General features: G+C 46.9%; 1 protein-coding gene across 6 annotated transcripts in view; it reads right to left on the bottom strand.

Annotated features, from left to right (window-relative positions):
* LOC139071602 (spectrin alpha chain, non-erythrocytic 1-like) overlaps positions 1–19,219 on the bottom strand; it is a 337,529-nt gene that overhangs the window by 708 nt on the left and 317,602 nt on the right. The window contains exons 1-9 of one of the 6 annotated variants that reach the window (XM_070554412.1): positions 4,048–5,200; positions 2,693–2,815; positions 2,405–2,622; positions 2,216–2,320; positions 2,027–2,131; positions 1,919–1,951; positions 758–1,846; positions 366–677; positions 59–271 (exon numbers count right to left, since the gene is read on the bottom strand). In XM_070554412.1, the coding sequence (XP_070410513.1) occupies positions 2,285–2,320; positions 2,405–2,622; positions 2,693–2,702 (264 nt within the window). In that variant the 5' untranslated portion in view covers positions 2,703–2,815; positions 4,048–5,200 and the 3' untranslated portion in view covers positions 59–271; positions 366–677; positions 758–1,846; ... (1 more) ...; positions 2,027–2,131; positions 2,216–2,284. Of the gene's footprint in view, positions 1–58; positions 272–365; positions 678–757; positions 1,998–2,026; positions 2,132–2,215; positions 2,321–2,404; positions 2,623–2,692; positions 2,816–4,047; positions 5,201–19,219 lie in introns of those variants that run through there. The other 5 variants (XM_070554411.1, XM_070554413.1, XM_070554410.1 and 2 more) reach the window with 5 other exon arrangements.

The following is a 19,219-nucleotide window of genomic DNA, read 5'->3' as shown; positions in this document are numbered from 1 at the left end:
TGAGCTTAGGTTCTGGTTTCAAAATCCATTGTAGGCAGGCAGAGGTGTTCAGACTTACTGTGGTGGGTGTATGTGTTGGCTGGAGGAGGGAGAGGTAGAGAGCCGGGGGAAGCGCAGGAGAGGGAGCAGAGGTGGAGAGAAGCGGGGCGTCCTGGTGGATGGGGCAATGGGTGAGATGAGAGGTGGGTTATGGAGGGTGGTGATAAGGTCCGTGTGTTGAATATCCAAATCCTGGAGTAGAGGTCAATATCCAATGAGGTCGACAGGAATCCTGAAGAATGGTAAATCCAATATAAGAGCAAAAACACTACGAAATAACATTAATCCTAGGAACACTAGAGGTAACACGAGTGGCTGGCTACTACCAAAACTGAGGCAATCTTCTGGCGTCAAATTGTGTCCTCCATCCACCTTAAATAGGAAAGCACCCCGCTGATCGCTGATCAGGAACGGCTGGGGTGGAGTCACCAGAACCAAGAAGAACGTGTCTCCAGAGACAACTCGGGTCCTGGTACCGATCAGGAAAGCGGACCTTATCACCCAGAGCTGCCAGGTCACGCTCAAAGCCTTCATGTTCACGCTGCAGAGCCTGAACGCTGGCCAGGTGGTGGCCGTAGTTGTCTGTGTTCAGGGCCTGGTTCTTCTCCTCGATCCACTCTTTGGTCTCATCAGCGTCTCTGAGAAGACATCAGAACTCCGTCTGAGTGTGGGTCCAAACTCTACTGACCCGTAAGCGGCGCATAAGTGTGCGGGGTACCTGTGGAAGCGCTACACCTCATGGGCGCTGCCCAGCATGTTGCAGCGAGCGCCAGCGGTTGTTCAGCTCCTGGAGAGAAACCAAACCCAGTGAGATGAAGGTGGACGCCAGCGGGCTGGACGCCGGACGAGGAAACCGGGAGACGGATCGCTCAGACAGGAAGGGAAGAGCTTCCTCTTACCTTGATGGAATTAAAGTTAGCCGTCGTCTGAACGCCCAACCGTACGGTCTGAGGTCAAAGGTCACAGGAAACACACACCAGTCAGCAGTCATACAGATGCATAAAGATAACTGTAGCCATGGCAACCAGCTGACATGTCCCCACTTTCACCAGCACCTGGTGCCTGCCGGGTCACCTGAATTCCTGTGTGATGTCAGCACGGTCGGCCGTGACTGCGGCCATCAGAGGTGACCTCTGATCAGCTGAATGAACTCACCTTCTAGGGTGACGCCGTGTTACCCCGGGTTTCCACGGGAGCCGTCAGCAGCACGTTACTGCAGCAGCACGTCTTGCTCGCGTAAGCTGCTGCTTGGCCCTTCCCACGAGACGCGAAGCAGCAGGGGAGCAGCTGTCACCGACCGAGCTCGAAGTCACACGAGTGACTTCGTCAGTAAACACAACAACAAGCAGGAGAAAACTACAACATGGTTTGTGTTTTATGTTCTGTCCGTTTTATAATCGCCAATACGGACCTGAAAAACAAAGGAGACCGCTAGCTAGGTGATAACTTCTCACGGGGACGCACAGTTAGTAACTTTTTTTAAAAGTAAAGCAACCGGAAGGCAGTACGTTCTTTATTCTGAAAATCTCGGTAGCTTCTCTCCATTTCCGCGTCTGATTTCCTGTCTTTCCTTCCCCAAAAATGTGGAACTTGACCCGTTTCAGAGGCGTCGCGCGTAGAAAATAGAACCGGCGCGTAAGGGCCGCGACATGCTGCTCCTGAGACGTGGCCGACTCGCGCTGCTGACGGCTCCGGTGGAAAAGGTTCTGTTGACCACAGCGGTTCCTATCAGCAGCTATGACGTGCTGCTGCAGTAACGTGCTGCTGACGACTCCTGTGGAAAGCCGGGGTTAGAGACGGCTTCATCCTGTAAACAAACAAATGAGTGGTAACAAAAACACCACGTCTGGTTCTGGTGGAGGCGGAGGACAACACGCACCTTTCCAGGAGCAGAACCCAGATGTTCTTGTTGCTACAAACAGAGACGAGCAGAGTTAACAAACCAGGAAGTGAGAGGGACCAGCTGCTGCAGACAGGTGACGCTCACCTGAGCCTGAACCATAGGAGCCTCCTCAGCCATCAGACCTTCTGACTCCAGTTCAGATGCCACCTTGTTGATGTCCCTCAGGCGGGACTCGTTGGCCTTCAGGTCCTGCAGGACAAAAGCACCTGCTGATTATCACCTGAGCTGATCTGACAGCTGCTGCTGGAAGACGGAGAGGAGGAAAAGTCCGACCTTCTGGAAGTCGTCAAACTTCTTCTGCAAGACCTCGACCTGCTCCAGGTCCGACCCGTCTCTCCATCCTCATTCAGCTAAAGACGCGAGTTCAAGTAAAACAACCTAAAGTCACACAAACACAAAGCAGGTGTGGAGATGTTCGCTCTGAGCTGGAGGTCGTTCCTCGGCTGTGAAGGGCACACGAACCTTGTTGGTGCTGTTGAGCAGCGTGAGGATGTCGCCCTTCTTCATGGTGACCTCTCCAGGGCTCTTCTCCTGGTAGTCGTACAGAGCCAGAACCAGCTCCTTCCCGGTCAAATCGTCAGTTGGAGCCACTTGTTGCTGTCGGGTTAACAGGTCTGGTGTTAGAACGTGGTGGATAAGAATGTTCTGACGGGCCGAGGGTTCTGAACCAGCGAAGTGACCTGGACCCAAACAAAGTGAGCCAGAACCTGCAGACACCTCAGAAACATGTCAGGACCAGACCTGCTCTACCTTCCTCCATTATGGTCTCTCCTTTCTGGGTGACAGCCTTGATGCGAGGTTCATGACCTGTGATCTCAGCCTGCAGAGCCTCGTGCTTCTTCAGCAGGTTCTGGACACCAATCAGGTCCTTCCCTGAGGACACATGTTAGAGTTCAGCATTATGCAGTAGACAGACCAGTTTAACCTAGGGGTTTCTTTCTTCTACAATCTGCTCTTTAACTGTATTATTTCCTGCTATTTCAGCTGTTAACTTTATTTTCTCTCTAAGTGTTTTTCTCCCCAGAAGAAGCTACAACGATGTTCTGCTGAGCTGTGGTGGCCTCATGGAGGGGGTCATCGTCTAGCACACTGCTGCTAACCACTTAATCATTCTCCCTCTCCTGATAATAACATTTTACTTTCTTTGATGTTGGATGTACTACTGCTAGTTTACCCGTTTAATTATAGATTCACTAGGATAAATACAATAAAGTTTATCTCTCGCCAAATAGAATATTTACTAAGAAATCACAATGTAACGTGTGTGTGTGTGTGTGTGTGTGTGTGTGTGTGTGTGTGTGTGTGTGTGTGTGTAAAAGCCATGCGTAGTGTTTATTTATAAAGCATATGTTGTTGGATTTTATCCAGAATCGAGACTTTGAAAATATAAAGTTTAATTACAGTTTGATTTATTTGACATCTGTATAATGTTTATTATTTTGTTTTTTCCCCCTAAATACCTAACGTTTTAGTTAACATGAATATTAGTCATTCATCACAATACATGAAGTTACACATTTTAAATTTTAATAGGGGAAGACTGCAGGAGGGAGCAGTAAAATACAGGGGGTCCCCTGCAAAAACTAAATTTACGAGTCTGATGAAACTTGCTGGTATTCCCGCTGCTTCTTCGGTAAACAGCGCCAACAAAAACAAAGAAACTTGGGATCTTGTCGGCGTGGCAGTGGGATTTAAGGGAAACGCTGTATGCCCTATAGACTTCTCAACGAGCTGCAGTATTTCTCCGGTCAGATCTGTCTCCGAGTTCCACGAGCGGTCAGCCCGCAGCAGCGAGGCGCCGCATCGATCAGCCTGCCCGGCCTGACCGCTGGGGATTACCGGATGAAAGAATAGAGCACAGAAGTGTCCCCCCAAGCGGCGCGCCCCGTCATATTTCAACCCATTTTTATCTTAAATGCACTGGGTTTTACCCTATTACCCATTTAAATAGGCCCTATTAATTATTTTACCGTATTTTACATTTAAATTTCATGGTTAAACAGTACATGCTACATGTTAAACTGATAGTTAGCTAGCTACTTCGGTAAACTCAGCTAGTTTAAAGGCAGCAGTGACATAAAATACAAATATAGATTTTAACTTACCGAAAAAAATGAAGTGGAGACTCCTTGGACGCTCTATTAGTGCAATTAATACCACAGCAAGTCATTTTGTCCAACAATTGCACCAATATTATCCAAAACAGAATTCACAAGCACAGAGACTCAAAATCCCGACACAGTTTCCAGGAGAGACCGAGGCTGTACTGAGGCCTTTCCACGGAGCTAGCTCTGTGGTCACGTGGGTCTGAGGCGGCGGCCACGTGTGTCGGATGCTCATTAATTATACAGAATTTTAGGCTTTCAATACACTTAAACAGAAGAGTGAGAAAAAAATTCACCCCCCTCAGAGTTGTCATGAGTATAAACTAGATAATTTAGACAAAAAACCATTTTTTGAACCAGGCTGTAAACATGTTTATTTCTGCTGTGAAAATGGCATTTTTAACATGGGAGTCAATGAGGATTTGCTCGCTTCTGGTACCAGCCCCCAGCGGATGAGGGTGGAACTGCAATTTTTCTTACTTCCGGGTTGGGACCATTTTCTGAGCGGCATTGTGGGGGCTTGTCGGCGACCCCCCACAGGGACAGTACGCGCAGCAGGGCGCACAGACCCGAAACCGGTCAGAGGCGCCACAAAGATCTGATGACCCAGACTTCACAATAAAGGTCAGAACCATGCACAGACTTCTTAAAGCAGCACATCACTTAAAAAATGTGTCGGATAAGGACAATAACCCACCCGGCATTCAAAACATAACCGCGTACTTGGCCACGATCATCAAACCCGCGGCTCCATCTACCAGAACTTCCACATTAATAGATGGTAATGCGAGATCGTGGGCCTACACCACCATGCTGATCCTTAGACAACACTACCAAGATCAGATGGAGTCAGAAAAACGCACTTTGCAAGATCTTGGGGGAAACCTACTGGCTCCATTAGAAATAGCCACTAAATGGGCCAGAAGGAACTTGGGGAGACGTTTCAGACCAGAATCGGTGGAAGAGGTGCAGGTCTTCCTGATGTCGGATGAGAAAAAGGACTCACAAGAACCAGCAACTCCCTCATTGGAAAATGGTGAACCTGATGAACGTACATCTGTTCTTGAGTCCTCCACGCAGACCACGCCCCCTCCGCACTCCCAACAACACAGGGGGCAGAGTGAGGATGAACTTTCCATTTATGCATCCTCTCCCTACGCTCCCAGGGGCTCCGTGAGATCACAATCTCCTCTTCCGCCCCCCCCCCCCCCACCTTCACCACCACCACCACCACCCCACAGGACAACAGTGGCAACGATGACGGAACCATCCAGAGGGGACTGGTCACCTGCAGCATCCAACGGGGAACGACACAGCAGCCGTCCCCTCTTTCCAGCTGTAGCAGCACCACCCACACCATCACCCCAGGCACGCAGCACTCCACAGACGCCGGCTCTTCCCCAAAGGCAGCGGAAATCATCCAGCCAGGAGGAAACGTACACGCAGAGGACAACAGGATCCTCCCCTTCAGTCGTGATGGAGTCTCCGCCTCGACCCCGCGGCGTGACAGCAGAGGAACAGACCATCATAGACGAATTCCTTGCTTATGAAGCAATGATGCGCTCACACCCACTACCTGCTGCTTCTGCTCCACCACTGCTGGAACCTACGCCTGTCGCCCTCCGTCGCCGGATGGAAAAGAGCACAGAGGCAACTTTCCTTCCAGCAAACGACTCACCCACCGCTCACCGCAGCCACCGCCACCACCCCCACCGGGCCTGATGAATCACCTTCATCTCAGGTAAATGCCACAACCAGACACACAAACACTGGTAAAAAATCACGAGACTGGTCACTTAACCTGAGAAAAAAATATGTGGTTCTGGGGGACTCGAATGTTGCACACCTACCTGTGACAGGGGACTGTAGCAACAACATCCAGGTGGACAGTTTTCCGGGAGCCAAGTGGAGACATGTGACCAGCCTGTTCCTCAAATCTGGACAAATGGAGCAGGTAGAGAGACTGGTCCTCTCATTTGGTATCAACAACAGAACACAGAAGGACAAAAGGGCTTTGGTTAAGGAAATGCAAACTGCCCTTAAAGTAGCCAAACTTAAATGTCCTAATGCTGAGATCTTTGTTCCTGTGGTGAACTTTTCTCCCTCCTTATCACACAGGGAGCAAGCCATGCTCACACATCTCAATATTCACATCTCTCAGCTCAACAGGTTCATCCCTGCCCAGGACGCTGCCTTTTTCAGGGTTAAACCAGACAAGGTCCATTGGACCAGATTCACGGCTGCCAGGATGTGGGACCTCTGGTCTGCCTGGTTAAAATAGGCAGCCCTGATAGCCTACCAGGACAGGAAGGGCATAGAAGCATTGTTAATAACAATGTTTGTAATTTGTCCAGATCTTTTGTACTGTCTGACGCACAGCGTTCTTTGTTAAACAGGGGTTTAACCTTCATCCCCTCTCACAGCAAAGCTAAAAACAATGACACAATGCTGCAGATCAGACATGATTTACAAAAATACCATAGGAGAATCAAATTAGCTGTTCATTTTAAGGAAGATGGTACAGCTAAAACAGGTAAACCAAAACCTTTCATGCCAGAATCAGAATGGGCGCCCCCTGCTGGCACTTTGCCGCCAGAAGTTAACTCACTTATTGAGGAGGATCTTGGTTATTTCAACAAAACATTTTACATGAATAAGTCCAAACCTAACTTGAGTATTAACGAAACCAAAGCACTCAAGGAATTAACAGGCAACAAGAACATTATTATCAAGCCGGCTGATAAGGGGAGCTCTATTGTCATCATGGACAGGGCACAATATCTCTGGGAAGGTAAAAGACAACTGCTGGACACCACCTATTACAATAAACTAGACAAACCCATTTATCCAGAGACCATCCCCATGGTGACTAAAATCATTGACTCTTTGTATGAGAAAAGGTTTATTAATGCAAAACAGCGCAGATATCTTAAAGGCTCTTCGGAACCAAGAGCCAGAAGGTTCTATCTGTTACCGAAGATCCACAAGGAACCAGCAAAATGGAGTAAACCCCATGAGATCCCACCGGGTAGACCCATCGTGTCTGACTGCAACAGTGAAACATATCAAACAGCAGAATTCATCGATCACTATTTAAATCCCCTATCAATAACACATGACAGTTACATCAAGGACACGTATGACTTTATAAACAAGATCAAACAAATCATCCTGCCAGACAACTCCATTCTGTTCACCATGGATATAGACAGCTTATATACAAACATTGACATAACCGAAGGCATTAATGCAGTCAAACAAGTTCTCCTTAAACACCCCAACAGCAGAAGGCCAGACAAGGAGCTACTCCAGCTATTACAAATTAATCTGAGAAGGAATGATTTTGAATTTGATGGCCAATTCTACCTGCAAATTAAGGGAACAGCGATGGGGAAGAAGTTTGCTCCAGCGTATGCAAATATCTTCATGGCGCAATGGGAGACGGAGGCATTAAACAAATGTGTAAAGAAACCACTTTATTATTACAGATATCTAGATGACATCTGGGGGGTCTGGACTCACTCGGAGGAAGACTTTCAACTATTTCTAAACACGCTAAACACACATAACCCATCCATAAAGCTGAAATCATCCACTAATGCTAAATCAGTCGATTTTTTAGACACCACAACCTTTAAAGGCCCAAATTTCAGCTCCACACACAAACTTGACATAAAGGTTTATTTTAAACCTACGGACACACACGCGTTGCTTTTTAAAACCAGTTACCATCCAAAGCACACATATGCGGGTCTTATTAAATCCCAGCTACTTCGCTTCCACAGAATCTGCACTCAGGAAAGCGACTTCAAGGAAGCCACTCGGATACTGTTTTCAGCACTATCCTTAAGAGGATATTCTAGAGCATTTCTGAAAACATGTAAAGCTTCCTTCCTGGAGTCCAGACCCAAGGACACATCACCATTATTGCCTTTGGTCACCACTTATTCTCCCTCGGCAGGAAAACTAATTCATAAAATCAAACAAAACTTTTCCAAATTCCAATCAGAGACTAACTTACTGCAAAATCACAGGGTAATTGCGGCCTACAGACGGAACCAAAACCTGAAAGATTTTCTGGTTCAGGCCAAGCTGAGACCCCTACAACAACCTAAGGTCAAAGGTCAAAGTGATTTTTTTAACCAACTGTGCTGGATACAAAACAGGTTTAACAAAACCGTTTATCCCATCACACAAGCAGGTAACCCTAAAACCAAAAACTGTGTGTATTTAATTCAGTGCAAAATCTGTAAAATGAGATATGTGGGAGGAACAGGAAATAGCATTTTAACACGCTTCACACAACACAGACACAACATTACAAAAAGCCATAACACACAGCGACCAGTAGTCAAACACTTTATTGAACATGGCTGGCAAGCCCTCACAGCCACGATCCTACAGTCAGATCCAAACTGGTCCACAAAACAACGGAAAAGAGCTGAACGGCTCTGGATCTACAGATTGGACACACTTGTTCCCACAGGTTTGAATGAGGGATAGATCTGCACCGGTGGACTAAGTGCAGGAGAGTCTGTGCACAAAGCCCCTCTTTTCTTCAACTCCTAACCGGCCAGTGGCCTCCAGCAACCTGTCTGCTGCAGATTTGTTCCTCCTGATGACCTCTGGAGGGGCACTGCCCTCCCATTTAATACTCTGATGCAATATTTCCACAACAGTTCTTTGGAAAATGAAAAAATGAGTAGAAATGAAACAAGTGTTCTTCTGTACATTACTTACCTCTTCCCTGACTTTATCTGTTGGTCACTCACCCATCCAGTTCTGCCAACAGGGGGAGTCTGCTGGACATGGAGGAGGGCAGTATTTGTAAGACTCAGAATACAAATTGATTCTTTAATCTAATCCTAACCCCATCCTTATTCTAACCCTAAAATAGTGGAGTAAATTAGATTAATTAACCTAACCCCAATCCCTGTTCTAACCCTAAACAGTGGAGTAGATTGTCCTAACCTTAACCAATATTGGACACTAAAAACCGGAATATCTGACACAAATTCCTTTGAGTCTTACCATCAATTGCCTCTTCCAGCCAGCAAACCTTCACCCCTGGTTGACAGGTCTCAAGTCCCACACAGATGTTGGATTGTTCAGATTAAAAGGACACACCTAAACTTAATTTTCTAATCAGCTACAGATGACTCATGTAGTTCACAGTTTTGCCCACTAGAGGGCAAGAGTGTATCAGAAATGTAGCAGGGAAAGGAGTCAGTCAGATAGAGTAAAGCCAGTGTGGGGAATCTCATGTCTTGGAATTTGAATTTCTTTTAAATCATGCCCCACAGAAGGTTTGTTTTCATATAACACATGAATGCAAAGTGTTATGTACGTTGTGTCTGTATTTATCTATTTTTTACGGTAATAACATGTTGTAAATGTATTCTTGTTAGTGAAAAGTGCCAGGCGCTCTCTTGGACACTAGGGGGAGTATGGACCGGAACTCTAAATATGGTCCTACCACTCCAGCGGCGCTCTGGAATGGTCCAATTTGATTGGACACAAGTACAGGTGCTAATAGAGCCAATTGATGCTTGTTAACTGGTATGCGCTAGATGAAACCGGTCAGAAACAGAACGGGACAGCCATTCTGGACCGAGCTTCGACGACAAGAGAAGGTTCTATGCGCTTTTACAAGCTCTTAGCCTGATGAAGACTCATTGAGGAGTCGAAACGTAGCGTTGAGCTTGTTTTTTGTAAATATTTTGTTTCTTTGTTCCAGTTAACTTTTTCACGTTTGTTCAATAAATGGCCAGTTGCCAACATTTTAAGCCGCAGTTTTTCGGTTCTTTCATTTAATTCCACTTGTTTTTTTTTAGATAGTTAGCTACACAGTTAGTTAGTTTAGCACCTGTTTTTTAACTACCGGACATCTCCGGAATGACGTGGGACTATTTCCCACCGGATGAGATGGAGGAGGAGTCGGGCTGGACACAGGTTCGCTACCGAGGGGGAAGACGACGGGACGTTCAGCGGAACCAGCAGAATAGAGGACGTTTCCAACGACGCCACTCTCCCCAGCAACGACGGCCTCGCTATCAACAGGACCGCAGCTGGCAGTCGCAGTACCCCCAGCGGTACCCCCAGAGACGCAAGTCTTACGCGTCAGCATAGGCGTCAGTTTAACCGGGGACGCCGGGGACATGTCCCCGACAAAATTTGTGATTGGCAGCTGTGTCCCCCCCACTTTCAAAAAAGCCTGCTGATGAGGATTTTTGTTTTACCAGCTCAGGGGTCGGCAACCTGTTCCCATCAAAGAGCCATTATTACCCGTTTCCCACAGTAAAGAAAACACCGCAGTAGCCGCAGCGTTGTGGGCGGGGCCTACCCTCAGACAGCAGAGGGCTGCTCACAACCAGGTGACAGCAGCAGGTACAGGTCGCTCGCATGGACATCGCACCCGTGGGGGATTCAACGCCCACACTTTTCCAGCTGTTTTGCTCACCTCCACACCAGTCTGGTTTCTTTATGTCGCACTCACTCTGTTTGCCTCATCTCCTTCTTAACCTCCGCTTCTGACAGCCGATGTCGGGTTTCCAGGAGAGCAGGAGAGGGAGGGACGGAAGAGCTCGACTGAATTCATAATTTTACATCTTGATATTAGCTGTACAAAGTCTGAGCTTGATAAAGTGAAGAACAACAATTTGCAGAGGTTTATAACAGGCGCGGCGCCAGGTTTTCATTTTTGGGTGGGCCACGGTAATTTTGGACGGACCTTAATAAGCAGTGACTTAGTGAAGCAGGCAGGTCGCGCTAGAAAATTTAGTTTAAAAAGACGTCATAAACGTGTTCCCCCGTCATTTTAATTTCTAAAATATGAAGTAAAAACTCACAATTTAATTTTCATTCATTTGTCATTAATATGTAGTCTACACCCGTGCGTTAAGTGGACCATCTTCCAGTGAAAGCAAAGTATCCAGCCCACCTCTCCAAATGCGTAAAATGTGCATCAGCCGCTAGTTAGGCGCCCCGCGCGCACCGTCAGCTACATCAGTCCAGACAAGAGCAGAGCAACTAGAATAGAGGATTATTCTGTCTGGATGTGGATGGAGATTAGATTTTACAGCAGCCTGATCATCATTTAAATATAACCATCACCTGTCTTCTAGTCCATGCTATCAGCATTATTTTAATTGGTGTGTGTGTGTGTGTGAGAGAGAGTGTGTGTGAGAGTGTGTGTGTGTGTGTGTGTGTGTGTGTGTGTGTGTGTGTGTGTGTGTGTGTGTGTGTGTGTGTGTGTGTGTGTGTGTGTGTGTGTGTGTGTGTGAGAGAGAGTGTGTGTGTGTGTGTGTGTGTGTGTGTGTTTTCCACTTCCAACACTGGTCTAACCAACCAGACCAGCATGTCCAGTAACATATTAATGTTACAATTAAACAGTTTCACTTCATGTAGGCTAGGAACGTTTCACCTGCCGTGGCCCGACCGCTTCTGCTCCACATAAACTTTGTGCGTAATCAAATATCTCTACAGATGCTTTCTGCGCTGCTATTCTGCCTCAGACTGGATGCGTCATGCGTCTCCATATTAGAGACGGGAAAAAGCGCTGTTCAGCCAAAGTTTCATAATTTCATAAAAAGAACATTTTTCCAAGCTCATCCATGCGCATCAGTGTGCGTCGGGGTAATTCTTTCAAAACAGCCAGCATCCTTGAGTTTATCCGTCAAAATAAAAGTCTAATATAAATATCTGTAACCTGCCATTTAACTGTTTTGCCTTCTTGTGAAGATTGTTGCAAAGAGAAACAACTAAACTTGATTAACCCCAGAGCCACGCGCACTGCACTGTACGTCGTGACTGTAAATGAGGGGAAATGATTTAATCGGATCCTTTTCTCTTCAACATGGTTTAATGTAAAGTTTCATTCAGTACAAACTTTAGTTGCACCAATCTAACGAGACGGAGCCTGGATTTGTATTCTGAACAGTTTAAACATGTTAAAAACGGAGACATGCGTGACGCGTCTAAAATTCGCACCTGCTCCGCTATTATGGAAATTAAACTAACAAGATGAATAACATGAAATTATTTTAGGCACAGACAACATCTCCCACACTTTTGAAAATCTTGCAACGCGCCTGGTCGCTCGTGTACGTCAAAGTTATCTTTCATAAGAAGATAATCAATGAAACGATTTATATAAAGATGATCCAGAAGTTGTAGCCCGTCTCTGCCGACAATATTTTGATATTTTTCACCCTGTTGGTGGTTTTACTGAGCAGGTACCACTTTTGTCTTACGTTTCTTTTAAAAACATGTTTAGACTGTTCAGAATACAAATCCAGGCTCTCAGAACCAGAGCGCATGTGAGAAGGTTCCTCCCACTGAAGCGAGTGTTTTCCAAACCCGGTCTCTCAGAGAGACTTGTCACTTAGAAAATGTGCCCTGATTATGAAACTTTGGCTGAATAGCGCTTGTTCCTGTCTCCAATGTGGCGACACATCCAGGAGCCGTCTGAGGAGAAGCCCAGAATCTGACATCCTCCAGCTCAGGAAGCGCCTATATGATTACGCACAAGCGTGACGCGTCAACCCGGTCTCACAGTAAGACCGGGTCGGAACTGTTCAGGTTTACGCAGACAATCTTTACATTTAGAATTAGCATACAGATGTAAAATTAATGCAGTAAAATATAAAGCTTTTTATTTAAATATCCATTCATTATTTTACAAGCACAGAGCATCAGATGGATGGAAGAGCCGCATGCGGCTACAGAGCCGCCGACCCCTGTGCTAGCCTATATTGTCCCCAGCAATTTTTAAACCCCACTCAAGTGTATGGTTATTGTCCCCAGCTATTCTGAAAACAAACTGACGCCCTTGCGCGTCAGCCGCCAGGTACGGTCCCTCTTACCCCCAGCGTCCATTCCAACCCTCCAGGAGCCGCAGTAGGGGCTTCAATAAGCGGTACCAGAACCAAGGACCCCAGGGTTGGAACCGACAAAAGAAACGCGCTCGGCGACCCCCACAGGGACAGTACGCGCAGCAGGGCGCACAGACCCGAAACCGGTCAGAGGCGCCACAAAGATCTGATGACCCAGACTTCACAATAATGGTCAGAACCATGCACAGACTTCTTAAAGCAGCACATCACTTAAAAAATGTGTCGGATAAGGACAATAACCCACCCGGCATTCAAAACATAACCGCGTACTTGGCCACGATCATCAAACCCGCGGCTCCATCTACCAGAACTTCCACATTAATAGATGGTAATGCGAGATCGTGGGCCTACACCACCATGCTGATCCTTAGACAACACTACCAAGATCAGATGGAGTCAGAAAAACGCACTTTGCAAGATCTTGGGGGAAACCTACTGGCTCCTTTAGAAATAGCCACTAAATGGGCCAGAAGGAACTTGGGGAGACGTTTCAGACCAGAATCGGTGGAAGAGGTGCAGGTCTTCCTGATGTCGGATGAGAAAAAGGACTCACAAGAACCAGCAACTCCCTCATTGGAAAATGGTGAACCTGATGAACGTACATCTGTTCTTGAGTCCTCCACGCAGACCACGCCCCCTCCGCACTCCCAACAACACAGGGGGCAGAGTGAGGATGAACTTTCCGTTTATGCATCCTCTCCCTACACTCCCAGGGGCTCCATGAGATCACAATCTCCTCTTCCGGCCCCCCCACCTTCACCACCACCACCACCACCCCACAGGACAACAGTGGCAACGATGACGGAACCATCCAGAGGGGACTGGTCACCTGCAGCATCCAACGAGGAACGACACAGCAGCCGTCCCCTCTTTCCAGCTGTAGCGGCACCACCCACACCATCACCCCAGGCACGCAGCACTCCACAGACGCCGGCTCTTCCCCAAAGGCAGCGGAAATCATCCAGCCAGGAGGAAACGTACACGCAGAGGACAACAGGATCCTCCCCTTCAGTTGTGATGGAGTCTCCGCCTCGACCCCGCGGCGTGACAGCAGAGGAACAGACCATCATAGACGAATTCCTTGCTTATGAAGCAATGATGCGCTCACACCCACTACCTGCTGCTTCTGCTCCACCACTGCTGGAACCTACGCCTGTCACCCTCCGTCGCTGGATGGAAAAGAGCACACAGAGGCAACTTTCCTTCCAGCAAACGACTCACCCACCGCTCACCGCAGCCACCGCCACCACCCCCACCGGGCCTGATGAATCACCTTCATCTCAGGTAAATGCCACAACCAGACACACAAACACTGGTAAAAAATCACGAGACTGGTCACTTAACCTGAGAAAAAAATATGTGGTTCTGGGGGACTCGAATGTTGCACACCTACCTGTGACAGGGGACTGTAGCAACAACATCCAGGTGGACAGTTTTCCGGGAGCCAAGTGGAGACATGTGACCAGCCTGTTCCTCAAATCTGGGCAAATGGAGCAGGTAGAGAGACTGGTCCTCTCATTTGGTATCAACAACAGAACACAGAAGGACAAAAGGGCTTTGGTTAAGGAAATGCAAACTGCCCTTAAAGTAGCCAAACTTAAATGTCCTAATGCTGAGATCTTTGTTCCTGTGGTGAACTTTTCTCCCTCCTTATCACACAGGGAGCAAGCCATGCTCACACATCTCAATATTCACATCTCTCAGCTCAACAGGTTCATCCCTGCCCAGGACGCTGCCTTTTTCAGGGTTAAACCAGACAAGGTCCATTGGACCAGATTCACGGCTGCCAGGATGTGGGACCTCTGGTCTGCCTGGTTAAAATAGGCAGCCCTGATAGCCTACCAGGACAGGAAGGGCATAGAAGCATTGTTAATAACAATGTTTGTAATTTGTCCAGATCTTTTGTACTGTCTGACGCACAGCGTTCTTTGTTAAACAGGGGTTTAACCTTCATCCCCTCTCACAGCAAAGCTTAAAACAATGACACAATGCTGCAGATCAGACATGATTTATGTAGCACCCATGAAATGGATTGCCACATTTAAATCTTGATCATATATATATATATATATATATATATATATATATATATATATATATATATTTTATTTGTCTTTTAAACGCTTATGTTTTATTTATGGACAGATTAAGTCAGAGCGGAACCTTTGTTTATGGATTTGTTGTTCCGGGGACTGATAAAGGGATGCCTGCGCCTGACGTTTCCTCAGACGTGAACTGGAAGGAAAAGAGAGGCATCCTGTCTTCAGTACTCTGCTTTTGCCTGCTTTATACAGGTAACCTACTTGTGACGGCAGTTACCACTCCTGGGACCCGTTACAAATCTTGGGGGCTCGTCCGGGATCGGCGCCATCTGCTGAGCTGGTGCTGATCAACTGATGATATCTGGAACCACCAGGTTCATTGAAGCCATAAGAGGGAACTGTGAGCTGAGGCGGAGGTCAAGTCTTCACCAGTCGTTACTCACCGTGTGGAAAACAAAGAGGTGCTTTTGACATGGCTATGAGTGAAAGAAGGAGACTTGTGTGGGACATTAAGAAGAGTCTGTTCACTCTGTCAGCTGAAGAGCTCCTCCACATTGCCAATAACGTGGGTTCAGTTCTGAGTCCAGACCGACGAGAATTCGAAGAGGAAGACCAGGACAGCTGCTTTGACTATATCAGTACTTTCATGAACAGCAAGCACTTACTTGAATCAGAGGACGGTGGAATGGCTGAGTTGTTAGTGTTGAAAGACTGTATTGATACTGTTGTAAAGAACCGTAATATGACTAGTGCTGGAGACAATGTAAGCACACAATCTATTCAGCCTGTTAATGTTGCTGGTAAAGATGATATTTGTGACCTGATACAAACTGGTGGGAGAGTGTATGATGTTGGTCCAGTTGATCCTGTGTTACAGGGCTGGAGTAATGAGACTACCAGACCAGGTCCTGCCAGAACTGCTTCAGGGAACAAGACCTTGGAGCTACAAGGGATGCTCAACAGCTATGAGGAGCTGGGCAGAATGTTGAGACAAAACATCACCAACCAGCAAACTGAGCCCTCTTCTCCACCACCTACCCAACCCGATTCAGAACACAGACACACCCACCAACAAAGGTCAGTACACCAGTTGACAGCTCAACCAACCAGAGAGGAAATAATCTCACTACGTGAGCTCTCCTACCTCCAGAGGAGAGAGTTCAAGGTGCAAGGTGGCCAGGTTGGTGACCATTCCTCAGACATAAGCTACAATAATATTTGTTAACAGATGAAAGAAGGACAAAAGGATGGGTTCCCTGATGCAGAAATAATACGAGGTGTGCTCAGGATTGTAAAACCTGGCACTTTTAAGGACATGTTAATAAACAAAGATGACCTGACTGTGATGGAGCTTAAGGGGTTTCTACAAGCACATCTCAGGGAAAAGAACAGTACCGAACTTTTCCAAGAATTGATGTGTGCTAGACAGGAGGAGAGTGAGAGTCCCCAGCAGTTCCTATATCGGGTCATAGGATTAAAACAGCGGGTCATGTTCACTTCCAAACTGTCAGACTCAGGAATAAAATACACCCCTGCTACGGTTCAAGATGTTTTTCTACACACAGTCTACCAAGGGCTAGCATACAAACACAGTGACATTCGGCGAGAGTTGAAACCTTTGTTGTCATCTAATGATGTTAGTGACGAAACCATTCTACGTCACTTAACAAGGATCACTAGTGAGGAAAGTGAAAGGCACAAGAGGATGGGGCCTGCTCGCAGACATGCCACAGGTGTGCATAGTGCTCAGTTGGAACTCAACATAGTCCAGGAGTGTAATAAGGAAGGGAGCCATAGTCCCAAAACCAAGCCAGACCCGATCAAAGAACTCACAGCTAAGATAGAAGAGCTCACAAACCTGGTGGAGACAATGAGACAACAGAGTCAGCTACATGGGCCCGAGTCAGTTGTGCCTCCTGTCCAAAACAGAAGAAGAGATAGGAAGAAATCATATGGCTGTCCAAGCTGTGTGGAGGGAAATCGCTCTGATTGTTCCCATTGTTTCTTCTGTGGGGAGGATGGTCACCGAGCTGTGGGCTGCTTACGTAAACAACAGAATCAGGGAAACATAGACCGATCGCTGCAGCGGGGCACCCAGTGATCGGATTAAAACAGCCCCAACCAGACAATTCACGAAACTTTGGGATTCAAACCAGCCATGCACTAAAACCCAACACGACGATGTTAAAAACTACACAAGCTCCTGTCTGTAAGCAAGGAGAGCTATCTCCTCAGCCTAATATTGGTTCAGTCCAGTGTACAAAACAAGGAACGCTTGCCAAACTAATTGGAAAAAAAGCATTGATTCAGTGCAATTTGAATGGTTTGGCTGTAACTGCTCTACTTGACACTGGAGCACAAGTCAGCATTATAAGCATGGACTGGAAGAACAGGTATTTGCCTGATCTTGCCCTACACCAACTTTCAGAAATCCTTGAGGAAATGGATGAACTGAAAGTTTATGCAGTGAATGGTGACCTCATCCCATTTGATGGCTGGGTACCCATAGTGATAAATCTTCCTGGGAGCGAAGACCCCAGTCTGTCTATTGGTGTTCCAGTATTAATCAGCAGTTTGCCCATGGAGAGACCACTGATTGGTTTTAATGTCCTAGAACAAATAATTGAGGGAAAGCCACAACAAGCTATACCAACAATGGTCAAGTTACTCCACAATGCCATCTCTGTTGACCCTGAAAGGGCCGAAGCACTAGTGAGCTTTATCCAAACAAAAGGACCAAGCCAGCCTCATTGTCCTCTAAGGATAGGAGGAAAAGACATGGTTATTCCTGCTCAAAGAGTCACTTGGCTGAAATGTCAGCTGTCACCGACCATGGATTACTCTGATCATCCAGTATTGTTTGAAGCTGAAGAGGGCAGTCAGTCCTTAGAGCAGCTTGAAGTGTGCATAGGATTGGTACACATAAAGCAAGGCACCAAGCCCTATGTAATGATCACAGTAACTAACGACACCAAACATGACATTACCTTGCCAAAAAGAACATTTCTAGGCACTCTACAGCCTATTGAACGGATCTTGAATGTCGATTGTCCAAACCAACCTACCCCCAATGTGGGAGTCAATAACATTATTGCCGGCCCAACTGAGTGTACTCCACCTCTCTGGGACCCACCAGTAAACATTGACCATTTGACAACAGAACAACAAGAGGTTGCCAGGAAAATGCTTTATGAGGAGTCCAAAACCTTTGCCAGAGATTCAAGTGACATAGGATGCATCCCAACCCTGCAGATGGTAATCAATTTGAAGGACGAAATTCCTGTGCAGAGAGCTTATACATCCATACCAAAACCTCTTTTGAAGGAAGTAAAGGATTACATCCAAGAACTCCTTGTGAGAGGATGGATAGTAAAATCTAAATCATCTTATGCTGCTCCTATTGTGTGTGTCCGAAAGAAAGATGGCACATTGCGCCTCTGCATCGATTACCGTCTACTAAACCAAAAGACTGTGCCAGACCGACACCCGTTGCCTCGAATAAGAGACCTGCTTGATACCTTGGGAGGGTATAGTATGTTTAGTATCCTTGACCAAGGGAAAGCGTATCACCAGGGGTTTGTGGCTGAAGACTCACGACACCTTACCGCCTTTGTCACACCCTGGGGTCTATTTGAGTGGGTGAGAATCCCGTTTGGTCTTTCAAATGCTCCTGCGGCATTTCAGAGAAGTATGGAGGAGGTCCTTGGTCCCCTGAGAGATGACTGTTGTATACCATACCTGGATGACATTCTCTGCTTCTCACAATCTTTTGAAGAGCATGTAGAAGTGCTCCGGAAAGTACTTCAGTCATTGCAGTGTCAAGGTGTGAAGCTACGCCCTGAAAAGTGCGAGCTGTTCAAAGCTGAAGTTCGCTATGTTGGAAGATTGGTCAGTGCAGAGGGAGTTCGTGTGGATCCCAAAGACCTAGATGCAGTGATGGCTCTGAAAGCTAATACACCACGGACCGTAGGTGACCTAAGGAGGGTCCTTGGATTCCTAAGCTACTACCGCTCGTACATCCAGAATTTTTCAAGAATCGCTCAACCACTATATGAGCTACTTAAGGGAAAGTCCCCAACATCACAAACTCACCCCCATCAGGGGAAGTCAAAGGGGCCTCAGCTGTCATCCAAAACACCCATTGAATGGACCACTTACCATCAGGAAATTCTCGAGCAGCTCGTCAATATGTTGACACAGCCTCCGATCTTAGCATACCCAGACTTTGACAAACCC

The sequence above is a fragment of the Nothobranchius furzeri genome, chromosome 8 (genome assembly GCF_043380555.1).
Source record: "Nothobranchius furzeri strain GRZ-AD chromosome 8, NfurGRZ-RIMD1, whole genome shotgun sequence".
Taxonomy (NCBI): Eukaryota; Metazoa; Chordata; class Actinopteri; order Cyprinodontiformes; family Nothobranchiidae; genus Nothobranchius; species Nothobranchius furzeri.
Note: the sequence above shows the minus strand (reverse complement) of the source record. Positions and strands in the feature narration are given on the sequence as shown.